At 35.3% G+C, this 26,079-nt stretch overlaps 1 protein-coding gene across 1 annotated transcript; it reads left to right on the top strand.

Moving 5' to 3' along the window:
- Positions 1 to 281: 281 nt before the first annotated feature.
- Positions 282 to 9,626, top strand: LOC143070756 (lymphocyte antigen 75-like). The gene is made up of 9 exons (XM_076244918.1): positions 282 to 462; positions 2,047 to 2,188; positions 2,856 to 3,052; positions 3,391 to 3,535; positions 4,277 to 4,488; positions 5,508 to 5,646; positions 7,718 to 7,926; positions 8,436 to 8,546; positions 9,241 to 9,626. Exons 1-9 carry the CDS (start codon positions 408 to 410, stop codon positions 9,462 to 9,464), a joined length of 1,434 nt encoding a protein of 477 aa, XP_076101033.1. The 5' UTR covers positions 282 to 407; the 3' UTR covers positions 9,465 to 9,626.
- Positions 9,627 to 26,079: the final 16,453 nt, after the last annotated feature.

Genomic DNA, 26,079 nt, shown 5'->3' with positions numbered 1-26,079 from the left:
AACGATGTTCAATAAGTGAAACAAAGACCACGCGTTCATACGTACTTTTTTTACTATTTACCCAAACACTATTATTTACATACCGGCTTTAAATTCAAATTTGTTTTTGTGTCTATTGTTATCTACATGTATTTGTTTATGTATTCAGGTTTTGACTTCCCAGAGTTAATTTGCTAACAAATAGCTCCAGACAAATATAATATATATTTATTTAATTGACCTATAATTTCGAATTCAATTTAATAACATATCTTTTGCTTCATGGTACATAGAATATTTAAAGCCTAGATGATTATTAGTTGGATATCATTTCATGTATACCTCGGGCGCAGTTCTCCTTAAACAAATTGAAAGCCATTTATTTTAGTGTTTGCAAGTGTTTATTCAATTTAATAATTTTTTTTACAATGATACCTTTGAAGCTGTCTTGGATGCTCTTCTTACAAGTGGTCATAATACGAGGTATGTAAACCTGTATAGAAGCGGGGTGGATTTTGGGATTAACGAACATTAAAATATAACATTTGCGCGACTTTAACCTATACATCTTCCTGTATATTTGCCATGCTATAAAATACAACTATCTTTCTAAAAGTCCTATTATATATTTTCCTTGACGAATATCCATTCAATTTTCTGGTGTCATTTGGACCATGGTTTTTAATTTACAGGGGAAAATGTTGCATTTGCGCGAGAAATATCATTACCTTTCGAATGTACGGATTTCAGCGCGTGAAATATCATTACATTTGAATGTGAGGATTTCAAAATAGTAATTTAAAAACAGGTTTCGTCCATGCCAAGAGTATTCGTCAGTTGGCTGCATATATATACCAGTAGTGCAAGACATAACGGGTGGTAGATTGGTCACCAGTTCTAAGTTTCGCCTTACACGAATTCTTCCCTTTATTTTAAGCTATAGACAGTCTAATTATGGTCCTTTCATAAACGTACAATACTTGCAAGCGTAATGATATTTCTCTCGCAAATGTAATACTAATACGCGCATATGTAACGTACCGGTATCGACGAATGTACTGACTTTACTTATTAAAAGGTATGACATTTTGAAATACGTAACGATACACTGATTTAATGGAAAATTGTATACATAACTGTAACAAGGTTCGTTTATTAGTTCTTATGATATCATTCTTCCAAATTTTCACACCAAATGACGTCCGTAGTATGATTTGCATACTAGGACGACTTTTTCATAATTTGTTTCATGTCAAATCAATATTTCAAAACCTAAACTAAGTCTACGAATATAGCGAACGCGCACATACACATATATTTCCTCAAAAACTCGTTTGAATCACTGAATCAACTTTACAGTTTAAGTTTACCATTTATCTTGTCACAAATTGATAAAGTGAAAGATTCGTAAGTGACAGAAAATGGACTAGACAATTGGTACCCATGTTCCAATTAGCCCTCCCAAAAAATAAAGTCACTGCAATGTGCCAATGAAACCAACTCCCTATATATTTTTAGATTTGCGCGTTCCTAATGAAGATAAACATAGAAATGCGCATCAGGCACACGAAAATTATAAAGTGTAGAAAAATATTTCAATTATGATTGAGATTGTTCTTGCTCTATAATGCTCTGTTTGACGCTATTGCAAACACGTCCCACTTCCTTGTACATACAACAATATAACAGAAGGGTGGAACTATTTTTAAAAAATGTAAAAAGACAGAGATAGGCTTATGTCCTAAGTATGGACCTCTTCAAACTTTGATTATTGTTGTTTCGTTAGGTTCCTATCTCATTGACTTGTATCACACATCTCCTTTCATTCATTCTTAACTTTACATAAAATTGAGAATAGAAATGGGGAAAGTGACAAAGAACTAACAACCAAAGAGCAGACAATAGCCGAAGGCCACCAATGAGTCTTTAATGCAGCGAGAAACTCCCGCACCCGGACGTGTGCTTCACCTGGCATGAAAATAAAAGTACCAAAAAAAAAAAACACACAAAATCAAAGAAAGAAAAATGTACTACGACTGAATTTTCAATTATTGTATTTTTCTGCAGGTTTCAGCCCATATTTCTATCTAGGACCATCCACTTTGAATTATTATGATTCATTAGATTACTGTATAAACATTGGAATGAAACTGGTAAAAATTAACAACGATCAAATGAACAATATGGCAGCACAATTCATCACGTCTGAGTAAGTATATAGTCTAGTAGCTAGCAAAGGGGAAAGGAAAATCTCTGGTTGCAAAATGTTCAACCTTTCTATCAAATATCACTACTTTTTTAAAAGTTGTTAACATTCACCTAAAACTAGACCGATTTAACCCAGCGATTTGTGTTATTTTCACACGAATATAATCAAAACGTATAAAAACGATTTTTCCATTTTCCATTTGTACGAGTTTACATGATTTGTAATTAGTTTTGAAAATATAATGTACACATTTATTGGGACATTAGCTGTCAAATTCGTATCCCCAATTCGAACTAAATACTCATTGTCCGGCTGCTCTTTGGTCAAAATTATTTTTAAAAAAATAGTGCCATGCGGAGTGAGTCGCCATTTTATTGAACTATTATGTGCTAAAATCATTTAAATCTTAACAAGATATTTACAAGCATTAGCCGTCTAAAATAGAGGTGAACGCCCAGCCGTCTACTCACTACTCAAGACAGGAATCCGCCACTGTTATTACCTACAACTGGTAAAATACAAAATAGTCGCAGTTATTGCATTCTAAGTATCGACAATATTCGCTGAACAATTTAAACATAAACATAAATGTATAAAAAAAAGTTCTAATCTGTTAACATATCTTTGGTATAGTTATATTGATACGTATATGTATTTTTTTTAACAGGGGCATTGTCGATGATGTATGGATGTCTGTATCTTGTACAAACCAACTTTGTTATTGGGATGATGGCAAAACATTGGACTATGATTCATGGGCAGCCCTTGAACCACAATTGGAATTTGGAAAGTTTAGCCAGGCCTATGCTTATGTATTGTGGAATACGGGCGCCTACACGGAACTTAACCGCCCTCTATGTTATGGTGCATATCACTGTATATATGTTTAGTAGAAACGTACATGTTTCAAAATTCCATTTTTTAGATATTTTTTCATGTAACTTTTTTCTTTCACAATTATGTTTTAGTGTTCAGTTTTGTGTAAAATTTTCATTTATATTTGAAAGTGGATACAGTCTTGTTACACTATATGTCATTCAAATTTAAATTCCATTACAAATTGATAAAACTATTAATAATCATTTTGATAACCAGATCCGCTCGACTATTTTCTTTGAGAATTTTTAAGCATATTGTCGATTAAAGGATTCCGTCATCTAGTCACCCTATCTATATTCTACTTGTATACTGTTGTTTTGCAGCACCTCCTCATCCAGACGTGACATTTATCCATGGAGATTACAACTATTACGAAGCCTCACAGGAATGTATTAACTTAGGTGGACAATTAGCGGTGTTTTCTAACCCAGTTGCCGTTACGTTTTTAAAAGATTTCATAACTTATGAGTATGTATTTTCAAGTTAAGATCAGTCAACACTACATTCACATGATTTTTTTCCATAAATCCATGTTAATATTTGAAAATTTAAAGAACTTGCAGCAGTTTTAGAATGTCTTTGCTAAGATCATTCTAAGACAGCTTCGAGGCGAGGTCTGATATATGTCCTAGGATAGTCATAAGAGAATCATTAGATATGTCCTAAGATATATCTTATGACATGTCTTTTGGTAGCTTCGGACCCTGGCTTATAATTTTGTACTAAAGACGCGCATTTTCGTTGAAAAAGATTCATCATGCAGTGCCTGCTAGAATAATAAATCAAAAGTTCAAATAAAGTACGAAGAGCATTGAGGGCCAACATTTTTGAAAAGTTAAGCGGAATACAGCTAAGATATTATATTTATGGATTGAAAATTCTTAGACGCTCTTCAGTTGAATTTGCATTTTTATTTTATTTTTGTTTTATTTATCAAAAGATTGATAGTATTTGAAGTGGTGCGTCACGAGAAATTAATTAAAAAAACGAATATAAGACACAAAATTGGCTTTTGTATATTATATAAGTTTATTTAAATAGATTTTGCATCAGACAATAAAAAGTTTCTCTGTGCCACATGAGATATGAAACAGTTATATGAATTTCCTCAAATAATCATTGTGAAAGTTTTAAGCATATTATGCTTGGGGTGGCACTGAAACTAGATTAACATGCAATGTATAAGTAAACTATGTTTGTTTGTGTTAGAACTCTGACTGGTGACATATGGATAGGTTTATATGGCAATGGAGCATATCTAACCTGGCAAAACATGTTAGAAAGTGTGGTTTATACAGACTGGAAACCAGGTCACACTGTTCCCAATCCGGTTGCAAACGTCTCTATAGCGGTGGACAAGGTCGATGGTACATGGGTGTCAAAAACTAAATCTACCAGACTGCCCCACGCGTTATGTCAATGTAAGTTGTTACAGGTTTAAGATGAACTTCAGTCATTATACATGCTGTTGTAGAATTTTGAGCTTTTTAAAGACAGATACCATTTTATTTTATCGGGGCGGGGATGGCTAGAATGAAATTTGAAAATGGCAGTTTTAAGTTAAAGAAAAAAAGGCAGGGTGAGCAAATTTGAAAAAAAAAGGCAGGATGACAATTTATATAAAAAAAGGTCAGGATAAACTAAGAAAACAATACAGGACCGAAAAGAGTGAAAAATAAAAAGGCAGGACAGAGATAACAACTAAAAAAAATGCAGGACAAAATTTTTCATCCTAGCCCCCCATACAAATCAAATGGTATTTCAAATTGATCTGTTCAAATACTCAAAAAACTTATGCGGAAATTTAATTCTCATACATTCGAATCAAAAGTGAAATAGTATGAAATTAATTACGTGTAAAATGTAAAATCACAAAAATACTGAACTTAGAGGAAAATCGAATCTGAAAATCCATATTCACACTAGGCAAAATCAAATAACAAAACGCATCAAAAACGAATGGACAAGAACGGTAATGTTTTGTTCTTATTTATTTAAATATAATGCACGTTTTAATATTTGAATGTTTTAGAATTGTCAATATTAAAAAGTAAATAATCATAAGACTCAACGGTTTGTAAATACATGTAGCCTGTTATATTTTTATATTCTCAATTTTCCACAAAGTCAAAATATTATTAAGCTTATACATGTATGTATTCCGGGAAATTTTAATATAATATTCGATTTGTTTATATCCTTCTAGAAACTTTTTTTTTAATTTGAATACATGTATATAAAAATGCATAGTTGTTACATGTTGCCTTAACCACAGAGTACGCACACCAAGGTGTTATATACTTTGAATTCTTGAAAGGAATCCGTCAACGTGTGTGCAAATTAATCAAGAGTCTTGTCCTACTGCTTTACAAAGTATAATGCATTGTCTGTATATTGTTTCATTGAGTTTCTTACCAAAGTCTCTTGTTTCTGAATGTAGATAATTATATGCCGATGAGTTACTCCGTTGATTATCAAACTGCTAAACAGGATTGTGAAATGAATGCCTTAGAGCTGGCCATGCTACCCACAAATGAAATGTTTACAGTTGCCAAGAATGCTATTGTCTACCAGGGAATGTAAGTAATAGAAATACTGAAATCAGAATCTACCTTTTTAGATACACTTGATAATGTAACAGAAGCTAATCTGGTTTTTTTTTAAACATGTCGAAACTGTTCTTCTAAAATTTATTATATCTCAAAGGGAATTAGAACAATTATTTCTCTCCCATTTCTACACTTTAATTGTAAGTAAACACTCCTTACCAAGGGGAAATCCTTTCGAAACACTTTTAAAAATTGCACGCATACACTCCTTACATTATGATATTCGAGACAATATGCTGCTTCTTTGCCTCAGTGCAGAAATAATCACTAATTCTACTGTTCAGTATATACATAAGTAACTGGGTAACTGGACTAACTAATTCTACTTGCTATTCTTAAATCCTTGTGTACTTGCTCCCAAGTCAGGAACCTGTAATTCAGTAGTTGTGGTTTGTTGCTGTGTTACATAAAAATATTTGTTTTTCGTTCATTTTTTGAACATAAATCAGGCTATTTTTCCCATTTGAGTTGTTTTACATTTGTGATTTTGGGGCCTTTTAAATTTATATCTGACTATAGGTGCGTTATGGGCTGCCAATTTCTGTGTCATTTGGACTCTTGTGGAGAGTTGTCTCATTGACAATTATACCACTTCTTCTTTCTGATATTTACTGATGTGACAATGGAATTGAACGGAAATCATTTAAAATTACTCAATTCGCACTTCGAGAAGACTACCAAATCTGGTTATTTTTTATATAACGATTATCTTTTTAGTGCTTGCCAGTTGAAATGGTCTTTGAAAATATGTTACAGGAACAATAATAACGATTTCTAAGTATGTTTCAGGAACAATAATAACGATTTCTAAGTATGTTTCAGGGACAATAATAACGATTTCTAAATATGTTACAGGGACAATAATAACGATTTATGAATATGTTACATGGACAATTATAACGATTTCTAAATATGTTACAGTGACAATAATAACGATTTCTAAATATGTTACAGGGTCAATAATAATGATTCTAAATATGTTACAGGGAAAATAATAACGATTTCTAAATATGTTACAAGGACAATTTTAACGATTTCTAAATATGTTACAGGGACAATAATAACGATTCTAAATATGTTACAAGGACAATAGTAACGATTTCTAAATATGTTACAGGGACAATAATAAAAATTTCTAAATATGTTGCAGGGACAATAACAACGATTTCTAAATATGTTACAGGGACAATACTAACGATTTCTAAATATGTTGCAGGGACAATAATAACGATTTCTAAATATTTGACAGGGACATTACTAACGATTTCTAAGTATGTTACAGGGACAATAATAACGATTTCTAAGTATGTTACAGGGACAATAATAACGATTTCTAAATATGTTGCAGGGACAATAATAACGATTTCTAAATATTTAACAGGGACAATACTAACTATTTCTTAGTATGTTACAGGGACAATAATAACGATTTCTAAGTATGTTACAGGGATAATAATAACGATTTCTAAATATGTTGCAGAGACAATAATAACGATTTCTAAATATGTTACAGGGACAATAATAACGATTTCTAAATATGTTGCAGGGACAATAATAACGATTTCTAAATATTTTACAGGGACAATACTAACGATTTCTAAGTATGTTACAGGGACAATAATAACGATTTCTAAATATGTTGCAGGGACAATAATAACGATTTCTGAATATGCTACAGGGACAATTATAACGATTTCTAAATAAGTTGCAGGGACGATAATAACGATTTCTAAATATGTTAAAGGGAAAATAATAACGATTTCTAAATATGTTACAGGGACAATAATAACAATTTCTAAATATGTTACAGGGACAATAATAACGATTTCTAAATATGTTGCAGGGACAATAATAACGATTTCTATATATGTTACAGGGACAATAATAACGATTTCTAAACATGTTACAGGGACATTCCTAACAATTTCTAAATATATTACAGGAACAATAATAACGATTTCTAAAAATGTTACAGGGACAATAATAACGATTTCTAAATATGTTACAGGGACAACAATAACGATTTCTATATATGTTACAGGAATGTTAATAACGATTTCTGGATTGGACTGACGTCAGCAGATGGAATTTCATTCAAATGGAATGATGGAACAGATCTAACGGAAGCTGCATGGATTTATGGAGAACCTACATCATATGCTATAAACCAACGTGTTAAACTTGTTTACACTAAAAGCTTTGATTGGGATAATAGAGCAGCGACGGAAACCAGTCTATTTCTTTGTCAATGTATGTATGTTTTTTCTTGATATATCAAAATGATGGTTTCAAAAAAGAAATTTAAAGAAAAAATATAAATATAGTATAGCTGTACTTATTGTCACAAATATGATTTTTTTGTGTGTAGATAAAACCTTCGTCGACCTTATCGAGTGTTTCAATTTTGAATATTTTAGAAGCGAGAATATTCTATGTTTACATATGGATAAAGCTAAATTAACAATGAAACTGATATTCTCATGTTTGAGTGTGGGTGCTTTTTTTGTACGAATATGTATGGGGTTTCCTCATTTTACCATAAATGTGAAAAACGAGAATCTACACTAGATAACTTTGTAATATGATCATTTTGTGGAGGCAAGAATATAGGTGAGTGTGGGGGCCGTGTGTTGGGATAAATAAAAATTGTTTTAACCATTTAGTTAAGACTACTGCTTCATTAAAATTAACCCTTTCTCATCATATCTATCCGATTATAATACATCACATATAATAAAACATATAATTACTTAAAATAGATCCAACGGCGAACCATTATCCCATATCCCAAGATATAGTTGAAGGTTTAACAGCAGGAGTAAGCACACCGACGGGAAATATTGGCCAATGGCATGTTGGGGGTACAAACAGTAAGTAAAATAACATACAACCTTAACATTCCACCGGAGGAAAAAATAAAGAGATGACAAAACAAGGAGTCAACAAGATTGTGGATATTTTTATGCCCCACCTACGATAGTAGAGGGGCATTATGTTTTCTGGTCTGTGTGTCCGTTCGTTCGGTCGGTCGTCTGTCCGTCCGTCCGTCCGTTCGTTCGTTCGTTCGTTCGTTCGTCCGTCCGTCTGTCCCGCTTCAGGTTAAAGTTTTTGGTCAAGGTAGTTTTTGATGAAGTTGAAGTCCAATCGACTTCAAACTTAGTATACATGTTCCCTATGATATGATCTTTTTAATTTTAATGCCAAATTAGAGATTTTACCCCAATTTCACGGTCCACTGAACATAGAAAATGATAGTGCGAGTGGGGCATTCGTGTACTGGGGACACATTCTTGTTGTTATATGTTTTATTTTGCATCTTTTCCTTTTGAATTTGTTAAATTATTGGTTTATATAATTAATAGTCACTATAGAATATATTTAGAATATTTTTAGATGATTAATTATTTTTATGTTCACTATAAGTTTAATAAAGAAGGGGAATACATAGAAAGAAAAAAAAACATTTGTGAAGAGAGTTTATATTTTGTATGAACTACAGTTGTTTTCCGATAGAAATATTTACTACATTATCCACCTATATATGGTATTTTTAATATTTAACAGGTTCGAGGTATTTTCATATTGACAAGACAGATTCCATCCCAACTACTCTTCCTTATCTAACCGAGTATTCCAGAACAAGGATTTACTGTGCTTACTTATGTCTACATCATGGAACCGATTGTACAGCATTTGTCTTTAAAACTGAACAGTGCTTGATTTTCAATGGCTACAGCTCTCTCAACACCACACCAGATATTGGAAGTGTTATCTGGGTGTGGGTGTAACAAATTTGTCACAGTTCAACCTGAGGCAAACTGTATGATGATTTGAGATTTTTTATTTGTCTTAGAAACCAGAACCTACGAAGTCTCTTTAATGAAATATTCAATAAAGAAATAAAGCTTCTTATTGTTATAAAAATTATGAATAAAAAAATAATAGTATTATCATTTCTATGATTGATTGATTGGTGTTTAATGCTTCTTTCAGCACAGTTGTGCTATTTCATGGTCGTCAGTTTTATCAGTGGAGGAAGACGGAGTGTCGGAGAGAATCGCCAACCTTCGGTCTGAAAACTTGACTATCTTATTTAATTAAGATTGGAGTCAAGCGCACCTGCAACGTCAACAAAGACATCAGTCTTATAATTTTGAAAGCCAGACGAGCGTTTTGTCCACAAAAGACTCATCAGTGATTCTCGAAGCCAAAAAATTAAGCAGACCAAATAATTAACTATGTTTAAGAGCATTGAGGACTTAACATCCGTTGCTGAGTGCTGATTTTTTTGTTACATTTAAAATTGAGAATGGGAAAGGGGGATATGTCAAAGAAACAATAACCCTACCAAAGAGGAGAAAACAGCCGATGGCCACCAATGGGTCTTCAATACAGTGAGAAAATCCAGCACCCGGAGGCGTGCTTCAGCTGGCCCCTAAACAAAAATGTGTTTTAGTTCAGTGGTAATGGACGCCATTCTTTTCTCCGAAATATATAAAAGAAACTAAAATTAAAAATCACACAAGACTAACAAAGACCTGAGGTTCCTGACGTGGGACAGGCGCAAAAATGCGGCGGGGTTAAACATGTTTTTTTAAGATCTTAACCCTCCCTCTAAACAAACGCACAGTATAACTCAGTTTAAAAGAAGTCCGAGTCCGATGTCAGAATAGGTAACAAGGTAACAAAAGAAACTAAACAAACTGATAATGATACATAATTTCACTAAGGACTTCTAGCAGTTACTGACATGCCAGCTCCAGACCCCAATTAAACTGATTGAAAGATTATGTCTTCACCATATGAATATGCATCATACCATCATTACATGTATGATTGTTCATTTGAGAAGAACAATGATGATAACCCGTATCATGCCAACAACTGGTTTTAGAATAAATGTGTTTATTTCCGATGCAAAGCCCTATAAGTGAATCAATATTAAAGTCAAGTATGCCATCTTTTATGACTTGACAACAGTATCGTAACTATATCTCTTTTTAATAAGTCTTTTATTGAAATATGACACTTACTTGTGGAGCAGGACCTGCTTACCAATTCGGAGCACCTGAGATCACCCCCCAGTTTTTGTTTGGGTTCGTTTTGCTCAGTCTTTAGTTTTCTATGTTGTGTTTTGTGTTTTGTAGTTTGCTGTTTGTCTTTTTCTTTTTTAGCCATGGCGTTTTCGGTTTTAAAAGTTCTACTTGTGAGTTTGAATGGTCCTTTGATATATCTCGCATCTTATTTACTTACTACAGTTAATAGAGATATGACAAAAATAATATTAAACTGTTATGGGGATATGAAACTAATACAACCAGAAATAATGAGGACTGTATGGAATGAAGCAATTATTGACATTACAAATACAATCAAGGGAAAAAATACAAGTAGAAGCAATTTACATCTTATGAATTCAGAACAATATGTCGCATATTGCGAAGTTGTATTAGCTGTACTTTTGCAAATAGACATACAAGCGAGAACACTTACACTTTATTTCAGAGAGTAAAAAGATGCGATAATTTAAAAAAAGAAGATGTGATATGATTGCCAATGAGACAACTCTACACAAGAGACACAGAAATTAACAACTATAGGTCACCGTACGGCCTTCAACAATAATCAAAGCCCATACCTATGTTTTGTACAGTGTTTCATTTATAATTTTATGTAGTGATTAGAACCATTTTAGAGATCTCTACTTGTCTTCTTTTCGAGAGATGTGTGTTTAAGTTATTTTCCCTCTCATGACATTTTTATCGAACGGATTGTTTCAATGGTTACAGCTAAATCATGTGGTCGGGATAAAAGTTACCAAAAAAAAATATATATATATTTTCTTATTTGCTTAGTGTACCATGAATTTAAAATACAAAAACAAACCGGTCGAACTAGTTCTTTAGCCAACATGTCTGTTAACGGTTCTATGAATTGATTGATTAAGAATGAAAATCGATAACCACCCTTTCCTTAAGAAAGGGGGGGGGGGGGGTTCCTAACCCAGGACAGAGGGGGGTTCCAATTACATGTCCCCATTCAAATGCATTGATCGTCCAAAAAAAGGGGGTGTTCCAACCCCCGGACCCCCCCCCCCCCCCTGGATCCGCACCTGGTTAGGGCTATATGACTAATTTAAAGAATAGCAATACTCATTGCAGGTCAACTTTGCCTGATGGAGTTGAAATCTTAGTTTATAAATTTGTTTTTCTTCATTTATAAACGGGTGAATTTACACAGTATGATAAAAGTCATACCAGTAACGTAAACGAAGCACCGACTTCCGAGCTAAAGAAAGTCTCAGGGAGTCTTAGCAGTGGCATCTATATGCAGTGCAAGAAATCGAAAAACAGCCTGAGACATTTTTCTGCGTCCAAAGCTGGTTCGACCTTCATCAAGAACGCTCAAACCTAAACATTTGAATGCTGAGGATGTATAAAGACCTATAAAAACATAGAAAAGTTAGGATCTATATGGTTAAAAGATGCCTAAAATGAATAGACTTACAAGTTCAACTTTTATTGATGGAGTTATAATAATAAGTTTCTTAGATATTTTTTTTCGTCGATCAACGAGTTATTTGAGGAAATATGTTAACATCATGCCAGTAACGAAGCACGTTAGGAACTATACGACCAAAGCAATACAAAAAGAATTGCAAAATTCATCAAAAGTCAACTTTTCCTGAGGAAGTTGTAGCCCAGTGCTTTTCCGGGGGTTAGGTTCCGTGGGTTGGAACCACTCCTTTCTTTGGCGCTCAATTCTTTTGAATGGGGACATGGGTAGGACCCCTCCCCTTTAACCTGGGTTGGACCCCTCTTTTTAAAATGGCTGGATCCGCCCCTGTAGCCTTATTTTCTAAACTGCTTTTTTTTTTAATTTACCAACGAGGCATTTAAGGAAATATGTATCATTATAATTCATTTGATCGTTCGTATACAAATGATATTTATTAATATATCTATATAATATTTGAAAGATATATATATATCTATACTATTAAACGAGAAGACCTCATTTTGTGTGTCACTTCTCTTCCTTCCACAATAAATTAATCACCATACCTCTGTGTCCTATAGGTAACATGCATAGTCACATTTGTCATCTTATGATTATTCAGATTGAGTTATTTTGGAAGAAAAACGACAAAAAGGCTGTCCGGATATTGTTTTCGTCATCAAACCGACTTTTAGTCATAGATAGGACTTCCGGTTTTAAACATGCACAACTACAACCAATCGTATGATGGATAACAATAAAGGGCTGTGCTTTAGCGCATGATACGTCCGTTGCTCTTTTAACTTGTCTTTTATGCTTTAAATGAATTTATATGATCAACTAGAAATATATATACAAATCAAAAGGGATGTTACATTAATATATTCACCAAAGTTTCATAAAATCCCCCTTTTTTAAGTATAAAAATTCATTACTTAAGAAAACGTAAAATCTAAAAATTAATTATTGTCCGAAGTGTTGAAAATCCCCCTTTTTTATGAATAAAGCCCCATAAATCCAAAACTTAAAATCTAAAATTTATAAAAATTGAAAGGGAGCTTACATCAATAGATATAAATGTCCATGAAATCATTTTTATTTTGGTGAAAGCCTTTTTGAGTTATTGTCCGAAGCGTTGAAAATCACCCTTTTTTTTATGAATAAAGCCCCATAAATCCAAAACTTAAAATCTGAAATTAAAAAAAAAAACGAAAGGGAGCTTACGTCAATAGATATAAACAATTCACTTAAGTTTCATGGAAATTGGTGAAAATATTTTTGAGTTATTGTCCGAAGTGTGGACGACGGACGGAAGGACAACGGTATACCATATTAAATACGTCCCGTCTAAAAGACGGGCGTATAAAAATGAAAAATAAATACGCCAATCAGAGCGTTCTCCATATCATGGTTTTTAAATCGCAAGAACCACAACTATTATACCTCCATAGAGAGGACAATTATTTTTCGTGTTCATCTACATGTAAACTACGATCATACTACTATAATTTATAGAGACTTTCTGTGTTCTGTCTACTGTTTTCTGTTAGTGTCCATAGCACACGGGTGCCACATCGGCACTATCATTTTCTATATTCAGTGGACCGTAAAATGGGGTAAAATATCTACTTTGGCATTAAAATAAGAAAGATCATATCATAGGGAACATATTTACTAAGCTTCGAGTTGACTGGACTTCAACTTCATCAAAAACTACCTCGACCAAAAAGTTTAACCTGAAGTCAGACAGACGGACGGACGGTCGAACGAACGAACGGACGCACAGACTAGAAAACATAATGCCCATAAATGGAGCATAAATATTTATTGTTGAAAGTGAAAGTAGTGATTTGGCTAAAATGAAAATAGGGTAGAGAGTTGATGGATGCATGACTTACTTACCGGGATCGGGTGTTTTAAAGCTCGGGATTTTGGGATGGATCCTTACGGGATCAGGGAATATTTTTTTCGAATTTCGGGATGTCGGGATATGAATTTCTTTAAATTCGACACCTCGGAATTTCATGTTTTTAAGCCCAGGATTTCGGGATCAGGACCCCACCGACCCGTGACCTCTCAAATTAGCCTTCGGCATTTATACAAGATTCAAATCCTACCATTGGCATGTTAATCGGGCTCTCAAAAGAAAAAGCACTGATGGAGTGTCCTAGAAGCATATTTTATTAGAATAATAATGGTCTGTACGGAGTTGCATTAATTTCATGTTTGAAGCGGTGCAAATTTTTAATTTGATTTGAATTCAGTTACAAAAAAAAATGCATTGTAGCAAAGCGGAAGAATAATTGTGGTCTGAGGCCAGAAACACGAAAATAATTGAATTTAACAGAAAGGAAACAGATAACGGACTTTGGAAAAAAAAGTGAGAGAGCTTTCGATACCTTTTATGAAATTCTCCAGACATAATAATTATCTTTTACAAAAATTCATACTACAACAGTTGACAACTGTGTATGCCCGCGATTTCGCGGGTGTGATCTAAAAGTAAAGTAAAGTAAAGTAAAGTAAAGTAATCTTTATTTAAAGTCGGGTTGCATATATACATAATAACAAAGAACATGAGCTCTTAAGAGCTCTTTAACCGACTGATATTAATAAACAAAACATACATGTAATAACATCAGATACACATACAACACAAACATACAGACATCACATATATATATATTAATACATACATGTAGATAGCACATGCAGAATAAAATCTAAGCAAGATATATTAAAACAAATGTCTAATATCAGCACATATATAGTAGCAGTGCACATAGTATTTATATAAGAGTAGCACATGCAAACTTAAACACTTTAAGCACAAACAAAAGACTGCATGCAGCTAAAGCAAAGGTAATGCATAAGCAAAAGAAATAAATGGCTAAATAAAAAAAAAAAAAAAGATCTAGTATATATATAAAGAAACAAATGATTTAATAAACATTAATGATTTCAAATACAATAAAAAAAAAAGTTTCAGATGTTGACATCAATAGCGGTATCTTCTTCCATCACGCCTAGAACAAGGGAAGACACATTTTTCTAGTGATAATTGACATTTTTTTCCTGACTGACACCTTCCACATAAATCTGACAGGTGTGGCTTTTTCGGTCCAGAATTGTCCTCTTCACACTCGCAATTCACCATTCTGCAACCGGAACAAATAAGAGGTGTTGTTTTGTATGGCCCCATAAATTCATCACACTCCATGCACTGTTGTTTATATAGGACCTTGAAGAAAATGTAACATGTATTACAAAGTCATTGGTCTTTTAAGTTTCTTTTATTACCATATTTATTTGAAAATATTACAATGTCTTTTTTTCGCTTAAAGAAACCCCCGTCAGTGTTTATAGTAAGGCGATTTTAAAAAATGTAGTCAGGATTTAATATAGTCATGCGTTTCATAATTTGATGCATTTCTGTATCATAATATTGTATGTACCTTAGGCTTAGCGCTTTTCGGTTAACGTTTAGTGTCATCTGATTCCAATTCCAATGAATACACATTAGGCAAAGCATAACCATTGTCGGCATTATCCTTACAAAAACTTTGTGCACAGCATCACAAAAACCTCATGGGTCAATCCGCAAATGGCCTGTTGATAGCTTACACTCTACTTTCTAGTGGCTGTGTAAATTATTCGCCATTTATCTATCTCGGTGAACCATCTTTGCAAAACCTTCCTTTTGAATTACTTTCAATTTCCTGAATATGCATGATATTTTTTATATTTGATTATGATTAAGCAAACAACAATCAAGCAATCATTCAATTGTACTCTGTTTGATAAAAAAAAAAGTAATCAATAAATTAAACATGATGGCCATTTCGGTCAGTTTTCAAACACCAGTATTTACAACTAAAACAAATTGAAAGTTATCAATACCTTTAGCGTTCCTGACATTTTCCAGACATACGAACTTGTCCACTCATGATCACAACTTCTACAGCAAAAATATCCAAAGCATCTCACTTCTCTTTGTGAACTCTCTCTACGATTATTGCGTCTTCCCATCGTATTTTGTGTTGTTTTCTCAACTTATTTGTATCATTACATCATATACAGACAGGTAAATCTTAATTTAGAACTCTGTCATTGACACGTCTTAGTTGGGGGAAAAAGTCCCAGTGTAAATTTATTCTAATCTATTTTTAATTCTTTTATTGAAAATCTAGTTTCGGTTTTACTATCTTATCAGTATCAAACATATAACGTGTGAAAATCAATTTTAGAATTATATTTTAAACAGATTTTTTTACAGATATCAAATCTGCAATTAACTTACAACTTTTGTGGACCATACTAAATATAATTTTCAGTGATTATTTTTAACTTCAATCCATTAAAATCCTATTTATATAACCCGAGGTCGATATCACAGCTGGTGAACGTTTTGTCTGCCCTGAAAGGGTATCAAGGGTCTAATTCCCCTCCCAATTGGTGGCATAAAGTCATTCTCTGAATATTTGATATTCGTAGAGTATAAAAACCATTCGAAACATTAAGGTTTTATAAAAAAAAAAAAGAAGATGGGTTATGATTGCCAATGAGACAACTCCCCACAAGAGACCAAATGACACAGAAATTAACAACTATAAGTCACCGTATGGCATTCAACAATGAGCAAAGCCCATACCACATAGTCAGCTATAAAAGATCCCGGCAGGGGCGTAGCTACCCGGAAGCACGACACAGCACGTGCATTCACGTCGTTTTCACAAAAAAAAAGAAAAAAAAGAAGAGAGAGAGAGAGATGAGTTGGTCAATCGGAATCGGAGACTGTTGGTGTTTTTTCCGTCTATCCCGGATATTAGTTTGACAAAACCTAGTTACAGGGAAAACGGTAGTATTTAATTTTCCCAGCATTAGGTTGGCCTTTTGTGTACCCAAGGCAGGTGAAGGAAGTCAAATTAGGAGCGCTGTGATTGGATGTAAGGGTACAATATATTTTTTATTTATCTATGAATAACTGCAGTGTGTATATTTACAATATAAATTTTAAAACCTATTGAAATATTTTCTAGAGAATTATTCGAAAAGACTTGCAAAATTTCATAAATTTGGTGCAAAATGACGGTGGGCATGGATAACATAAACAAGCTCCGTTGGAAGTTGGTCATGATACTATTTGGCTTTAATTTTTAAAACAGAATAATAAAGTACTAACACAACATATAACTGTTTTATCCAGGTTTTTATCTTAAAAAGTGGTAAATTTAGAAAATGTTAACATTGTCGCCTATGGCAGAATAAATAGTACCGTTTTCCCTACAAGTATTGATGAAGCTGTTCATTCAGAAAAAGATCCGGTAGCTCCGAAGTTGCGTGCACATTGATTCGGCATGCAAAAAAAGAAATGGCAAAATAAAAATTTATAAATTGAATGTTAAAGGAAACACCTATGTTGTCACTTTTTTTAATTGATGAAATATCATTAAATAACGACATTTGGTTTCAAAATAATTTTTTTTTTGGAGATTATGACAAAATCGGAAGGTTACTTGTATCTTTTACACGATTTTTACTTTTGAATGTGTAATACTCAGTCTAAGATATGTAGTTTTGGAGCACATTTACAGTGTACAGTTCATCAGTTTGGAATGAGATGTACCAATCGGCATTAGAATTATCAGATCCCTTCGATTTCGTTGAAAATATGCCGAGGCGATGTGGTTGACAGACTACCGGAGCCAATCACCCTGCAACCACGCCAAAACAGTATTGGAAAGTCTCATTATTTTTTGCGTTCATAGACCATATGATAAGGCAACTGGAGAGTGGAGTCGCGTCAAGTTATCAGAAAATCGCTTCTTTGTGCTGTATCTGCTTCATCGTGTTGTAGGAAATATCACAAACGAACAAATCTCAATATTGTCTGAAACATACGAAACTGACCTAGCATGTAATTTTGACGAATTCAATTGGGAGGTCGCTCGATGCCGAACACGTACGCTGGTTTATAACATCTCGCGAGTGCTACCATGCCATGATGGCCCTTAGATCTATCAGTCACGGTACTACGTATGTAATTGAAAACAAATGTACGATCGACAATGAACAACGAAAGTTACATAGCATTACTGCATATTCATCGGGATTTCAGTGTGAATGTTGACAAAGTAATAGAGAAGTTTGTTTCTGCCCAGACCCGAAAAGCAGATTTTGGACAATTTTGAGTAAATTCTGTATCACAAATATGTGTTGTTTATGTATTACTATATTCAGAAGATTTATTAATAGTTTTACATTCATAAATTTTTATCTACATATAGCTCCTCTTTTAACCGTCCTATATATGACCGAAAACCGAAAAAAAAAAAATTCTGCATAATAGGGTCCCAAACATTTTTGTAGTTGCTTCCACATCGTTTCATTCTAGCTACGCCCCTGCTGAGAAAGCCTTTTAGGCTTAGTCTAGTAAAAACTGGAAAGATAAACTAAATGTATAATATTTGTGAATTAGGTCAAATACCTTCATCTAAAATTTTATCTACATAATAATCATATGGGTGAAAAATTAATAAAGAGCTCTCGCAAGTAAAGACATTTTTTTATTGTGATGGTTTTTTTTATGACCCCACCGTAAAGGAGGGGCGCTAAGTTTTACCCTTGTCCATCTATGCATACGTACATACCAAAATTGGTCTCCGTTCTCTAAATTTAGTTTGCCTCATACAAATGTTATGAAACTTAAACACAATGCTTATTAATACGAAACACAGATCAAGTATTAAGAGCTTTGGAAGCCATACTTTTTTCTATTCTACAGTTATGTCCCTTTATAAATGGGAAAAAAATGCTGAATTTTTCGTTTCATTTCTCTTACTTTAGTTTGCCTCATTTAAATATTATGAAATTATTATGCAATGATTATAGAGGGCCTGGATGGGGGGGGGGGTCTGTTATTCTGTAAACATTTAATTTTCACCCCTTTTTTCTTCTAATCTTTAAAAAATTAACCCCTTTTTTCTCTAATCTTCAAAAAAATAACCCCTTTTTTCTCTAATCTTCATTTTTTTTTTGCCCATTATTCTGTAATCTTCATTTTTTAAGGGACTTATTCTTTAATCATTTAATCCCATCCAAACCCTCATTATAAGCTTATTACCACAAAACATAGATTATGTTTGAATTTTGGTGACCTCATTTTTACTGTTCTAGAGTTAGGCCCCTTTACAAATGGAAAAATTGAATTTTTCGTTTTTGTTCTCTTACTAAGTTTTCCTCAAGAAAATGTTATGAAACTAATAAACGATGCTTAATACCACAAAACACAGATTAATCACACATTTGGGTGTTGACTTGTCACTTTTACCTATCTTGAGTTATGTCTCTTTATAATCTTATATCCGAGCTTATATCCAAGCGGGGGCATCATCTTTGTCCCAGGGACACATTCGTTCTGAACATGCATGAAATATTTGTCACTCGACTTTAAGCAACCATCAATCAACGAATCAATTAATATTTGGTGCTTTTTGAAATTGAGATAGAAATATGTGATTTTACTATTTCCATAACTTCGATGAACTAAAAAAAGTTATATATCGATCTGTATTTTAATCTAGATGTTCCTCTTTTATATTAATATACATATACATCTTCATTAGAGTTATATTAATTTTATTGCCATCTGCTTTTATTCACCAATGCTTCTGGATTAACTTTCATCCATTATAAATGACACTTAAATTTAACATAGTCCACCGTTTGATTCGTCAATTTAAAAATAAAAGTCACGTGTAATCTGTCGTCTCTATGCACACTTTTAACCTTCCTGGTTCTTGACATCTTACATTTAATCCATCTCTGAAATCAGGTAAAAGATATAAAACAAATGACATTCAATTTGACTATTGCTATGATAATATTTCACACATCTAGTCATACAATACAATATTTACAATATTTTTATTTTCCAAATTAAAGGGCCCATTTAAGAGCAATGCATAACATTATAATTACAAAATTGTATGACATAAATTACAATTAAGGGGAGATAATTTTGATATCTATTAGAGTATTTAAGTTAACTAATTTTCTGATTCCTTAGTTGCAGGCCTTTATCGAGGTATGCACATAAAATAGATAAAAATCTGCTATCTTCATTAATCATGATCCATGAAAAAAGATCTTTTCTATTTAAATTATCTAAACTGGGGTATTTTTTTATTTGATCAGTCATATCTCTTCTGAGGTTATTGTAAAGAGGGCATTCCAGAAGAAAGTGCATTTCATTTTCAATACAATTTGAATTACCTCTCATGTCGAGGTAATATTTCATTTTTACCACATACATTGGTAGTTCGTTCATGTCTGCCAGTTTCTATTCTTAAACAGTGATTGCTGAGTCTGTATTTTGTTAACAAATGTTTTTGTGGGTGCTTTAAATCTAAATAATTTTCTTAGTGAAATGACCTTTTGAATGAAAAATAAGTGTCCAATTTGCCTTGATTCTGTAAATAAAAATCTCGCATACAGAGCTCAACTCCAGCTAGTTGTGGTATGGTTCTTGTTGCTCAATCTACACTGTTCAGTGAATTTTCTAAGAAGCTGGAGTTTACTGTTGTCATTTTGGCGATTTGGTGTCACGATATCTCAGTAGCACGAGTTCGAATCCCGGCGAGGGAAGAACAAAAAAATTGCGAAAGCAAATTTACAGATCTAACATTGTTTGGCTGATGTTTAGACGAATTATTTATATAGAAACATATATACAGAAATGCATCCAGTTAATATGATCAGCAAGATAGATATTGTTTGCCAATACAGTTTCCATTTAGCACAAGTATTACCAGACTCAAGCTGGCAGCCACTTTTATCGGCCAATCAAGATAGCAGCCACTTTTTTCCAGCAGCCAATTTTGACGATATGTCTAAAAACCAAAAAACTGCGTGAGGCTCAAACGTTCCAAAAATCGCTAAATCTTAGTTAAATGCAATCTAACAGCGGAAATCGACAATTTCACGGTTTCTGCTAATTTCTAAAGCATTTCATTCCGTTTTAAATATGTATGTAAGCGGTCTGTCCTTTATTTGACATTCGATAATTGATATTGAATATCCAACCGACTGCTAGTCGTCGGTTCAATATTTAAATTTAGTTGACAATCACTATCACTATGAAGCCTGAGGGAAATAATACCATTCTATGACCTCTTCAAGCTGTCATAAATTTTCGTTGTCCTCGAATATAAACCCTGATACAAGTTGCATATTTGTCTTTATGTTATATAGATTTTTATCAATAAAACATTACAGAGGATTCACCAAAGATGTAATTTAATATATAAAATATGAAACAAAATCCAATTACTCCAGAAACATATAGAAATATACATAGAAATACTTATGGAAAGCCAAAAAAGAAAAGACATTAATAGTGAACAACTACCAGAGACTGCTTAAATGACGGTGACCACCCTAAGACGACTTTGGACCTCTGTGGTGGCCAGACGGGCCCGGATCCCAGAAAAATATTTAAGTGGGGAATAGCTTGGGTCAATACCTTTAAAATGAGCTAGGTCCGGTTCGGAACTTTGCCGTTGGTATATGCCGAAAAGTACCGAATGTATGCATATGGTTAATACGGAAAATTACGTTAAGGGGCACCTTTGAACCTCTGTGGTGGCCAGACGGGCCCGGATCCCAGAAAAATATTTAAGTGGGGAATAGCTTGGGTCAATGCCTTTAAAATGAGCTAGGTCCGGTTCGGAACTTTGCCGTAGGGATATGTCGAGGAGTACCGAATGTGTTGTTGATATGGAAAATACGTAAATGGGCAACTTTGAACCTCTGTGGTGGCCAGACGGGCCCGGATCCCAGAAAAATATTTAACTGGCAAATAGCTTGGATCAATACCTTTGAAATGAGCTAGGTCCGGTTCGGAACTTTGCCGTAGGGATATGTCGAGGAGTACCGAATGTGTGGTTGATATGGAAAATACGTAAATTGGCAACTTTGAACCTCTGTGGTGGCCAGACGGGCCCGGATCCCAGAAAAATATTTAAGTGGGGAATAGCTTGGGTCAATACCTTTAAAATGAGCTAGGTCCGGTTCGGAACTTTGCCGTTGGTATATGCCGAAAAGTACCGAATGTATGCATATGGTTAATACGGAAAATTACGTTAAGGGGCACCTTTGAACCTCTGTGGTGGCCAGACGGGCCCGGATCCCAGAAAAATATTTAAGTGGGGAATAGCTTGGGTCAATGCCTTTAAAATGAGCTAGGTCCGGTTCGGAACTTTGCCGTAGGGATATGTCGAGGAGTACCGAATGTGTTGTTGATATGGAAAATACGTAAATGGGCAACTTTGAACCTCTGTGGTGGCCAGACGGGCCCGGATCCCAGAAAAATATTTAACTGGCAAATAGCTTGGATCAATACCTTTGAAATGAGCTAGGTCCGGTTCGGAACTTTGCCGTAGGGATATGTCGAGGAGTACCGAATGTGTGGTTGATATGGAAAATACGTAAATTGGCAACTTTGAACCTCTGTGGTGGCCAGACGGGCCCGGATCCCAGAAAAATATTTAAGTGGGGAATAGCTTGGGTCAATACCTTTAAAATGAGCTAGGTCCGGTTCGGAACTTTGCCGTTGGTATATGCCGAAAAGTACCGAATGTATGCATATGGTTAATACGGAAAATTACGTTAAGGGGCACCTTTGAACCTCTGTGGTGGCCAGACAGTCCCGGATCCCAGAAAAATATTTAAGTGGGGAATAGCTTGGGTCAATGCCTTTAAAATGAGCTAGGTCCGGTTCGGAACTTTGCCGTAGGGATATGTCGAGGAGTACCGAATGTGTTGTTGATATGGAAAATACGTAAATGGGCAACTTTGAACCTCTGTGGTGGCCAGACGGGCCCGGATCCCAGAAAAATATTTAACTGGCAAATAGCTTGGATCAATACCTTTGAAATGAGCTAGGTCCGGTTCGGAACTTTGCCGTAGGGATATGTCGAGGAGTACCGAATGTGTGGTTGATATGGAAAATACGTAAATTTGCAACTTTGAACCTCTGTGGTGGCCAGACGGGCCCGGATCCCAGAAAAATATTTAAGTGGGGAATAGCTTGGGTCAATACCTTTAAAATGAGCTAGGTCCGGTTCGGAACTTTGCCGTTGGTATATGCCGAAAAGTACCGAATGTATGCATATGGTTAATACGGAAAATTACGTTAAGGGGCACCTTTGAACCTCTGTGGTGGCCAGACGGGCCCGGATCCCAGAAAAATATTTAAGTGGGGAATAGCTTGGGTCAATGCCTTTAAAATGAGCTAGGTCCGGTTCGGAACTTTGCCGTAGGGATATGTCGAGGAGTACCGAATGTGTTGTTGATATGGAAAATACGTAAATGGGCAACTTTGAACCTCTGTGGTGGCCAGACGGGCCCGGATCCCAGAAAAATATTTAACTGGCAAATAGCTTGGATCAATACCTTTGAAATGAGCTAGGTCCGGTTCGGAACTTTGCCGTAGGGATATGTCGAGGAGTACCGAATGTGTGGTTGATATGGAAAATACGTAAATTGGCAACTTTGAACCTCTGTGGTGGCCAGACGGGCCCGGATCCCAGAAAAATATTTAAGTGGGGAATAGCTTGGGTCAATACCTTTAAAATGAGCTAGGTCCGGTTCGGAACTTTGCCGTTGGTATATGCCGAAAAGTACCGAATGTATGCATATGGTTAATACGGAAAATTACGTTAAGGGGCACCTTTGAACCTCTGTGGTGGCCAGACGGGCCCGGATCCCAGAAAAATATTTAAGTGGGGAATAGCTTGGGTCAATGCCTTTAAAATGAGCTAGGTCCGGTTCGGAACTTTGCCGTAGGGATATGTCGAGGAGTACCGAATGTGTTGTTGATATGGAAAATACGTAAATGGGCAACTTTGAACCTCTGTGGTGGCCAGACGGGCCCGGATCCCAGAAAAATATTTAACTGGCAAATAGCTTGGATCAATACCTTTGAAATGAGCTAGGTCCGGTTCGGAACTTTGCCGTAGGGATATGTCGAGGAGTACCGAATGTGTGGTTGATATGGAAAATACGTAAATTGGCAACTTTGAACCTCTGTGGTGGCCAGACGGGCCCGGATCCCAGAAAAATATTTAAGTGGGGAATAGCTTGGGTCAATACCTTTAAAATGAGCTAGGTCCGGTTCGGAACTTTGCCGTTGGTATATGCCGAAAAGTACCGAATGTATGCATATGGTTAATACGGAAAATTACGTTAAGGGGCACCTTTGAACCTCTGTGGTGGCCAGACGGGCCCGGATCCCAGAAAAATATTTAAGTGGGGAATAGCTTGGGTCAATGCCTTTAAAATGAGCTAGGTCCGGTTCGGAACTTTGCCGTAGGGATATGTCGAGGAGTACCGAATGTGTTGTTGATATGGAAAATACGTAAATGGGCAACTTTGAACCTCTGTGGTGGCCAGACGGGCCCGGATCCCAGAAAAATATTTAACTGGCAAATAGCTTGGATCAATACCTTTGAAATGAGCTAGGTCCGGTTCGGAACTTTGCCGTAGGGATATGTCGAGGAGTACCGAATGTGTGGTTGATATGGAAAATACGTAAATTGGCAACTTTGAACCTCTGTGGTGGCCAGACGGGCCCGGATCCCAGAAAAATATTTAAGTGGGGAATAGCTTGGGTCAATACCTTTAAAATGAGCTAGGTCCGGTTCGGAACTTTGCCGTTGGTATATGCCGAAAAGTACCGAATGTATGCATATGGTTAATACGGAAAATTACGTTAAGGGGCACCTTTGAACCTCTGTGGTGGCCAGACAGTCCCGGATCCCAGAAAAATATTTAAGTGGGGAATAGCTTGGGTCAATGCCTTTAAAATGAGCTAGGTCCGGTTCGGAACTTTGCCGTAGGGATATGTCGAGGAGTACCGAATGTGTTGTTGATATGGAAAATACGTAAATGGGCAACTTTGAACCTCTGTGGTGGCCAGACGGGCCCGGATCCCAGAAAAATATTTAACTGGCAAATAGCTTGGATCAATACCTTTGAAATGAGCTAGGTCCGGTTCGGAACTTTGCCGTAGGGATATGTCGAGGAGTACCGAATGTGTGGTTGATATGGAAAATACGTAAATTTGCAACTTTGAACCTCTGTGGTGGCCAGACGGGCCCGGATCCCAGAAAAATATTTAAGTGGGGAATAGCTTGGGTCAATACCTTTAAAATGAGCTAGGTCCGGTTCGGAACTTTGCCGTTGGTATATGCCGAAAAGTACCGAATGTATGCATATGGTTAATACGGAAAATTACGTTAAGGGGCACCTTTGAACCTCTGTGGTGGCCAGACGGGCCCGGATCCCAGAAAAATATTTAAGTGGGGAATAGCTTGGGTCAATGCCTTTAAAATGAGCTAGGTCCGGTTCGGAACTTTGCCGTAGGGATATGTCGAGGAGTACCGAATGTGTTGTTGATATGGAAAATACGTAAATGGGCAACTTTGAACCTCTGTGGTGGCCAGACGGGCCCGGATCCCAGAAAAATATTTAACTGGCAAATAGCTTGGATCAATACCTTTGAAATGAGCTAGGTCCGGTTCGGAACTTTGCCGTAGGGATATGTCGAGGAGTACCGAATGTGTGGTTGATATGGAAAATACGTAAATTGGCAACTTTGAACCTCTGTGGTGGCCAGACGGGCCCGGATCCCAGAAAAATATTTAAGTGGGGAATAGCTTGGGTCAATACCTTTAAAATGAGCTAGGTCCGGTTCGGAACTTTGCCGTTGGTATATGCCGAAAAGTACCGAATGTATGCATATGGTTAATACGGAAAATTACGTTAAGGGGCACCTTTGAACCTCTGTGGTGGCCAGACGGGCCCGGATCCCAGAAAAATATTTAAGTGGGGAATAGCTTGGGT

The sequence above is a fragment of the Mytilus galloprovincialis genome, chromosome 4 (assembly GCF_965363235.1).
Source record: "Mytilus galloprovincialis chromosome 4, xbMytGall1.hap1.1, whole genome shotgun sequence".
Taxonomy (NCBI): domain Eukaryota; kingdom Metazoa; phylum Mollusca; class Bivalvia; order Mytilida; family Mytilidae; genus Mytilus; species Mytilus galloprovincialis.
The sequence above is the reverse complement of the archived record's forward strand: the minus strand, read 5'-3'. Positions and strand labels throughout refer to the sequence as shown.